The sequence below is a fragment of the Egretta garzetta genome, unplaced genomic scaffold (assembly GCF_000687185.1).
Source record: "Egretta garzetta isolate BGI_Z169 unplaced genomic scaffold, ASM68718v1 scaffold54, whole genome shotgun sequence".
NCBI lineage: Eukaryota > Metazoa > Chordata > Aves > Pelecaniformes > Ardeidae > Egretta > Egretta garzetta.
In genome coordinates this window covers 1,137,300-1,146,429 of record NW_009259313.1, presented here as the reverse complement: position 1 = coordinate 1,146,429, position 9,130 = coordinate 1,137,300, and the positions used below count along the sequence as shown (strand labels likewise).

General features: G+C 36.7%; 1 protein-coding gene across 1 annotated transcript in view; it reads left to right on the top strand.

Annotated features, from left to right (window-relative positions):
* Positions 1–7,416, top strand: part of YIPF4 (Yip1 domain family member 4) — a gene marked incomplete at its 5' end in the record, with an annotated part of 14,049 nt that extends 6,633 nt beyond the window's left edge. The window contains 3 exons of the mRNA XM_035892010.1: positions 997–1,074; positions 2,891–3,004; positions 5,383–7,416. Coding sequence (XP_035747903.1) covers positions 997–1,074; positions 2,891–3,004; positions 5,383–5,520 — 330 coding nt within the window. The remainder of the gene's footprint in view (positions 1–996; positions 1,075–2,890; positions 3,005–5,382) is intronic.
* Between the last annotated feature and the right edge of the window lie 1,714 nt (positions 7,417–9,130).

Below are 9,130 nucleotides of genomic sequence, written 5' to 3'. Positions count from 1 at the left end.
TCTGGTCCTCTTTTAGACGGTGGAAGAAAGGAGGAAGTAAAAAGCGGCCATGCACTATTTTCACAAATAGCATAAAGCCATTCTATTTATCTTAATTTTTTGAAGTGGTGCTGTGATTTTTATGTGTCTTTAAATTCAAAGAAAAATCATCCGCTGTTTGATTCATCTGTGAATCTGGAAATTTTAATCAAGCAAAAAGAATTGAATTGAGTATTAACTTCATTTTTAAGTGCAACCGTTGTACATTTGGAAATACAGAGACTGGACTGATACTGTTGTTTCCTTCTAAAAAGGTATTTCAAAAGGGAGAGCTTCACTTCTAATCCTTCCAGTGCCTCAACTCCAAGAATAGCTAAGTTACTTTGAAGGTTCTATTAAACTGGAGAATGATTTTAAGATTTCCTCTTCAGTTTAAGAGCGGACCAATGAACGAAACGAAAAAAAATAATTATGGACTTTGTGCCAGGAGTCCAGAGCTGTTTCTTAAGTTGTAATCATCATCAAGTTCTACTGAGAGTTAAAGTCCTTATGTCTTCTTCTGAGGGTTCTCAGTTTGAGTGAATAATAAAGTGGCATCTTTATGCATGAAAGAAACAGGATTCCAACTCCTTGCATTGGTTGGGCTGACTTTTAAAAACTGACTGAGCCCACCTTTTGTAATAGGTGGGATGCGAAGACATTTAGCTAGGGTGGGCTTAGCTTTAGCTTTAACTGAACCCCTCCTACTCTGATAGAATATTACAGTACTTGCAAAACACATTGCACATGCATTCTGTGCTCACCAGCCTTACCATTAATGTGATTCTGTAAATGTAGCCTCTGAATTTTATTCTTAAGTTGCATTGTGATACTAAGTAAAACTATTCTTGCTGCAATTCAGAATAGAGTTTTGCATGATAAAATCCTTGACTGCAGTGAAAGTGATTAATAGAAGTGAGTTTTCCTTTCTTACAATTAAAATTATTAATATAAATGAATTGTTCTTTATCTCTTAAGGTTGTTTCTTGGATTATAACTATTTGGATATTTGGATCCTTGACAATTTTTTTACTGGCCAGGGTTCTTGGAGGAGAAGTAAGTACCTGTACGTGAAAAGGACATAGAGGGAGGTAAGGTAAAGTCTCTTGGCTACATTTTTCAGTAGTAGTTGGGTTTTCTTGGTGCTTGGCTTTGGACCTTGTAGCCAACTAAGAATGGATGCAGTTGGTAAGTGTTCTTGGCCTCCAAAATAAAATCTAAAATACTCTAAAGAGATGGTCAACTAATCTTTGTGTGATGAATGGCACACTGCATGTGATAAACAATCTGGAAATTTATACTATGAATCCCAGAAATTCTAACAGGTGCCTGTGATCCAGAACTGAAGTCCATTCTGGAGGGACAAGTGCTTTCAATTTTTCGGTCACTGAGCTAAATGGAACCCTTTCTCCTCCGTTGCACTGCTCTTGCGCTGTCCTTTATTTAAACTTCTTTTTTTAATGGGGCTAACAGCAGTTGTATAATGTCCTTGTGGGTAGAGCACCTACCAGTGTTTGTTTTCATCCTTGGCCTGATGCAGTTCAAACCTATTAAAGGATGAAAGTCAATGCATGTTCTTCAACTGCAAAGCCAATTGAAATTCTGGCCTACATCCCTCCCTCCAGCTGCTTGCACCAGCAAGTGGAATAGCTGTTTACAAATTGAGTCACTAAGCGATTTGGGTGTAAACAACAAAAAATTACTTACAGCAAGGCCTGCAGACAGCTACAACAGAACATTCAGGAGGGCAGAAACTTCTTAAAATGGTTCTGCAGCATAAAACACATTGAACTGTGTCATGAAGAACTAAATATTTAGTGATAATTTGTATTTTTACTATGCATCTTGCATTAATGATGAAATACTGTTGCAGACTTCCTACATTATTTATATTTACTTTAATTTTTTTAGATTTTCCTTTTAATCATAATCGCTAGAGCCTTCTTGTGTGAACACTGTTTTGAAAGAAAAAGCTTTTATAAATGTGATTGCATGGGTTTTCTGCATACCAGCATAATCCAGATGCCCTTAAATCAATCTGTTTTGTGGCTCAAAATGTGAAATTATCAGAATGTATAAACTGGAGAGAAAGTACAGGTCTGCACAGTTCACTGTGAAGGATCAACAGCCACAAGAGAATGCTGTCAAGATGGTCACTTGTCTCGCTGCTGTTTTTCCTGTCAAATCCAAGCCTAGCTGGGCCCAGAAACATTTCAAACTGCAGTAGGGGAAAATTGGACATTTTAATCCCCATTCAGCTAAAAACAGTTATGGAAATACTTTGAACAAATCTGTTTAAGATAGTCATAATAAACTGGAAGTCAGCAGATTACTGTGCCTTGGAGGGATCAGGTTCTAGGTCTTCCACTGACACCAAATCATGAATGTACTTTACAAATTTATTTATGTATAATGGATATGAGTATGTTAAGGCAGAAAATTGTGTCTTTGCTGCTGGTGACTGAGAGATCTGTTGTAGGTGCTCCTGGGTATCACATGTACACTCCATGGAGAGTGGCAGTTGAGAACCACTTAAGGTGGAACGTGAATATGTTTTACATATGTTATATGTTTTACATATTTTACCCTGTGTAAATACTTCCCCTGGAAGTGATAAAATTGTCGTTTACAGTGTTTAAAAAAAAAAAAAAAGCCAAACCCAGCATATTTCTAAGAGAACTGAATGATTAATTACAAAATTCTAGGGGGTGGCATAAAACCAATTTTCATTCTAGCGAGCTTCCTTTAGCTGAAATGTCATGAATACCTAACACATTATTACTGCTATTCATACTGATATGAGATCAACTTGTGTTTGGTGACAGAGATTGAGTAATCAAAAAGCTTGTTTTTATGTGTTTAAAAATTTCAGGTTGCTTATGGCCAAGTTCTTGGTGTGATAGGATATTCCCTACTTCCCCTCATTGTCATAGCACCTGTACTTTTGGTGGTTGGATCATTTGAAGTTGTTTCTACCCTAATAAAAGTAAGTTCAGTATCATCTACTTAGACCTGTTTCCAGTTACTTTTTAAGTCACTTTCCTAACGCTTTGAGTATTAATCTCTTCAGGACAACATATTCAGAACTACGTTGTGAGCTCTGTCATCCTTTTGGTTAGCATGGTGGACGTGACTGCTAAGTGAATTCTGGTTGAAGTGTTTCTTTTGAATACTCAGGGATATACAGCGCTGTTGCTATAACAACACCTGTTGTTATCACGTTAGCTTCTGTTGAAGTATTTTGCTGTGCTATAATAGTTGTGTTAAAATAAATAGGATTATCATTTTCAGAAGAGGATGCATAATTAAAGCTCAAAATGCAGAATCTGAAAATAAGCTGTTCTGTCCCTTCCCCCATCATCCAGTTTATTTTTAGTTACTGCAGCATGAATGTGACGTTAGTCACTGTTCTGAGATCTTCCCATAGTGGTAGCAGTACAAAGCTCTCGATACCCTTTGCGGAGAAGGTGAGTATTGTTCTGATTTTACAGATGTGGAATGTAAGTCACAAAGCAAGAATAACTTGCTGCCGTCACCTGCTGTTTGGACACCTTTTATGAAACGAGCAACGTTCCTTGATAGATCCCAGAACTACATAACGTTCTTGAACACTTCCAGTACTTCTTAGGTAGCCTTTGGAGCTATGGCTGAACTTCTGGAAGGGTCGACTGAGAAAGTTCTGTTACTAGCTAAGCTATATGCTTTTGAGTTCTTGTTCTGTTGATTTGATTGATTTTTGTCCCTTTGGCTTGCTGGTAAACAGTATATTCGAAGTTCAACTAAAATGTATGATAAATAACAAAATGGCTGTGTTTGTGATTTGATAACTCACAATTACTATTAAGTGATACAGTCAGAAAGTAAATCATTAACTTGCCAATTAACTAGTATATAACTTAAAACTAAATATATGTTAATGAAACCTCTGCTACTTGATTATTACTAATAGTCTTGTATTAACTTCAGAGTGAATCTGTGTAAGGTTCTTGCCTTTGCATCATTAGTGTGAAAATGCAGGACAAGCTCCATATGGCCAGAACTACTTACGCTGGGACAAGTACTACTTCGTATGGCTTGAGAGCTCTCTGCTTGGGGAAATATTTCACAGTCCTAAAGTTGGGGAACTTTACAGTGAAATAGTGAAATTCTAGTCAGTTCTTTTTCCAGTTGCAATCAGCAAAGTAAACAACTCAAGTAATGCACCTCCATTGTTTTAATTGCTGCAATTTTCCTAATGTATCTTAGGGAATTCAGTCATGCTCTTGATTGTCCTCCTTCTCCATCTCTGCAATCCCGGGTTAGGCAGCAAAAACAAGTATGCAATTACATGCAATTTTTTGGGTGTTTGGTTTTTTGTTTTTTTACAATGGCGGTTGAAAGGCCCTCAAGGGGCTTCAGCTCCTCTGATGGAACTGGGGAGAAAGGTCTTTGCTGGGGTCCTATTACGTCTGCCCTCTTTGGTATTGTGTTTTGCAGAAGATTACGGTGTTTTTGCATGCCACTCAGTTTTAAGGACCTTTCCTTTTTTATTAATATTCAAGGTGCTACTAGAGGATAATAACATCTGATTACTTTTTGTTATAACCTTCTTAGTTTGAGGTTTGAGTCAAGTTCACTGACTTAAAGGCATTTCTTTAAAAAATATGCATGCTAACTTCCTATAGCATACTGGATATTCATAGGTAACGTTACTTTTTACCAGTCTTCTAAACTGGTTCTTTCTTAACTTAGTACGCAATATAGTTTTGATACAGATTGTATTTTGGCAAGCTTCTCACTGCACCTGAAAGGAATAGGACTGTGAGGTTCAGTTACCTTGAAGTGGGGGCACCATAATTAAAGAAAAGCTAATGAGCTAGATGAATCCTGAAATAAAAAGTGGTAATTTAAGCCTCTGGTATATTTTGTAGGAGGAAGAGTCAAGTATAGTAACTCTTTTGCTTAAAGAAAGGGAGGGGTTAATAGTTGGGGGCAGTCAAGGTAGAAAGAAAAGTTACTCATCCAGTGAAGTTTAAAGTTCTCGGTGTATGTAGGCTTGCGGCTTACTTCATGGTATCTGTGTCTTACATTACAGAAAACTTACCGTAGATCCTTAGGTGCTCCCTTCAGATGAAAATAACATGCTTATTTGTAAAATACTTCTCTAAACTTAAATGAAAATTTATATATAGTATATTTATAGTGTGTATATATAATATGTATATAGCATAGTGTATTCTTTTTGTGTGTGTGGAGTTTCTCCCCCCCCCCTTCTTTTCTTGTGGGGTTGTTTTTAATTATATTGAGAGAAGAAATGATTTTTATCTTGGTATTTGGAGAGATTTTCTTGTGGTGTCAGCTAAGACTGTTCATCTTCTTTTTCAGTTGTTTGGAGTCTTTTGGGCTGCATACAGTGCTGCATCATTACTAGTCGGAGAAGAATTCAAGACCAAGAAACCCCTTCTAATTTATCCAATCTTTTTATTATACATTTATTTTCTGTCCTTGTACACTGGGGTGTGATCTAGTGCAAGATGTGGCCAGAAACCATATTTTAGTCACTTGCAGACTGATAACGCATAGGATTAAGGAGGCTGGAGATAATACAAGTGACTGTTTTGTATCCAGTTGTCAAGATGTTTTAAGATCGAAGAGCATATTTGTGTATATTATTTAATGAAGCAATTGTAGCTATATAGATTTGTATCAAAGTTCCAGGTTTGTTTAAGACTCTCCAGATTTTAACGAACAGAATAAAAGGACCTTGTGTTTTATAAGAAGTGTAGCAAAACCACAACTCAATACCTGTGCCAAAAGCGCTAGGACCAGATTACTATATTTGAGGAGAAAAATGAGAAGTTAACTGTAACAATCTCAAAGTGCAATTTTTCTTTTGAGCTTAAACACAGCTGGCTTTTTTGGCACAGCAAATTCTGTAGATAATATATATTTATGAAACAGTCCTGATTGTTCACAGAGTAGTCTGTATAATCAAGACATGAAGATACTACTTTTAATTTAGTGCCTCAATTACTTTGATTTGGCTATTGAGTTTTTATAAATTCCAATTTGTTTTCAAAACATGTATATACTGTGTATTTTGTATCTATGGCTTGTGTGTAGTGTAAGTACTCCTTGGTTAAGGATGTATATTGGGTTTTTAAAAATTGAAGATACAAGTATTTGAAGTCTTCATTTACTATCTCTGACCAAAGGAGCAAGATATTTACTGCATAACATAACTAATTAAAACACATATTTAGAGAACCACATTATTTTACTTAAAAGTATAAATTTACAGAGAAACGGGTGAACACCTTTCTCAACTGTAGTGCTGGCTTAATGTTGGAGAAAAAAGATGAGCTATCAAATTTGTGTGATCTTTAAACAATGTTATTTTATGATGACAAAATAAAAATAATGCTTCCCTAACTATGTTTTACAACATCTTGCTCTGTCTTGCTTTTAATAGCATGGTATTTAACATGCATCCATTTTTTTCCCTGTTCCCCCCCCACCCCCTCCCAGTAGTGTTAATCCCTTGAAAGGAGAAATAAAAAAAGATTTGTAAGGCCAGATTCTCCCTCCACTAAATAAGGCAGAATTACAGCCTTAGTAACAATTCCAGTCTTGCTAATTTTGACTATCCAAGGATTATGTAATAACGTGATGACATGTTAAATGTGTACTGTGTTGATTGCTTATGTAATGGTCCTTATGGTGATGTTTCTTCACAAGGGAAGTCCACCGAAGTTCACTTTGCATGGTACTAACTTTGGCATTTGCAATCTTCAGTATCTAGTATTGCCAAACGGATCTTAAGTTTCTTAATTTTTTTTTTTTTTTTTTTTTGGTAACAGGAAAAAAGTATTCCCCATGGGTTGTTTTTTGGGGTTTGGTTTGGGTTGGTTTTTTTTGGTTTGGTTTTTAAGGCTGCAAATACAAATCAACCATGACGCGGTAATAGGAAGGGCTGTCTTTGATCTCTGATGGACATTTTCCTTATCAGAACTGTAGTTTTTCAGCTTCTCAGACTGTGTAACTTGCCATTTTAGTGATTTATTTTTACCACTTGTTACTGATGCAAAATATATGTTTAAATTTCAACTCTACCCCAGACCTCTAGCTTACTCAGTCTGCTTTTCTGGCTGATGCTTGTGTTGGTTTTAAACAGAAATACTTAAAAGTTGATGCTGGACATAAATTGTAATCTAATACTCTAGCTTGTAATACAACAGAGGAGGAAAATCTGGTAGAGCGATTGACTTTTCATCTCACTTTGAGTTCTGCAGAAGTTCTGGTGGAATTACCGTGGAGTTGTACTAAACCAATTGCACCAGGAGCTTAGTACTCATCCACAAGTGTTTTGTGAGCATTCATGCTACATTCAGGAAAAAAAAAAAGCAATTATAGTGTATTAAAAAAAAAAAGCATGTTAGCTTTGGAATCTTGCATGATAATCTGATCTCTTTTTCATGACTTGCGTTTCTTTTTTTAACAGGCATGTTAGCTTTGGAATCTTGCATGATAATCTGGTCTGATCTCTTTTTCATGACTTACGTTTCTTTTTTTAACAAGAATATCCAACTAGTATTAGAAAGCTCAATCCAGACCCTGTGAATACATGTTTAACTAACAGCACCACAAACATTTAGGTTACTGGGCTGTCAGAGAGCTATAAGCTTAGTTCCTTCCTTTGCATAGCTGTCCATTAGATGTCCATAATGGATCCTGTGCATCTGAAATGACTCTGAATCTTCAGAGGATGCAAGAATGTTCTATTTAAGTCTCCAAATATCTTAATTTTCTCCATACTAATGTTCCGTGAAATTTACAGTTGCGATTTTAACTGTTCCTTTCCACAGACTTGGCACATGTGTAATATGCAATGTAGATATGCACTTAACATGGTACATATTTTGTACACAATTGCAGATTTGCACCTTTTAATCTTAGTATCTCTAGGGCCACCTTTTGCATAGGCCGTGCAAGAAATATGTACAAACAGCTCAGATGGTTCTGATAGTTTGTAATAACTTTGCATTCAACAAACTCATATTTTTAGATGAGGTATGTGTGTAAATACAAGATGTATTTTATAAAAATTTTGAATTAAACTTGTTTACGGACTGTATGAAGCTCATGTATATTTACTGTATTTAAGACACATCTATAGTCCTGTGTGTATCATCTCAAGCTTTCAGGCTATAAATAAGTTTATGTGATTATATACTGCTTCTGCCTGTCAAAACTGGAAACTTAAGAGCGCACCCAGCTAGCAAAAAGTTCCCTTTGCAAGATGCAACACCTCGTTTCAAGGTGGAGACGTGGGTATCGTGCCTTAGGAACGAGACATGCTCTCCGGAGGGTTTTCTGTGCAGAGCAGTTAGATGCATGCGTGTGCACGTGGCTTTCTCCCCCTCCTACGCATCAGGCATACGCTGGTGTTTATCAAAAAAATCATACTTACGTGAAAAAAATGCATGAGATCAAGAGCTTTGATGTGGAGACAACGTACAGCTTCAGATCTTAAATTTGGTCACTACTGTTACCAGTCTTTAGGGTTTTGCTTGAAGTAGTGAAGTGAGCTTGAACGCTGCTTATTTTGTGCTCAGGACCATTTTCATTAGCCTGGGTGGCACACATGCCCACGTAGTTTTGGTTTGGTGGTTTGTTTTTTGGGTTTTCTTTCCTTCTTTACACGGACACTGTATTTCTTCAATCATTTTCATGCTACAGCAGCCTCTGTAAATGTGGGTCCCCCCTAATGAAAATACTCTTCTGTAGGAAACCATGTTCTATTTGAAATTTCATTGTAGTTAAGACTATTAGTTGCCTAAAAGCTTTCTCAAATATTTTAGCAGAACATGCTACTTAAGGAGAGGTAGCCTTGGCTGTACAAGCTGTTACCCCAGCGGGTGGAAAGGGAACATCTCAACAACGCAAAAGCTTTTATTATGCCATTTTTTGAAGCACGGTGAATACTGCTTCAGGACTAAATGCCTTCGTGGGTAGAATGACTCCAACCCTACCTTTTGGGGGAAAAAAAATAAAATACAGAAGGAGCTGTTGTGTGTATTTACAGACAGACACACACCCCCTGACCCCCGCAGCAGCCCTGCCCAGGCGAAGA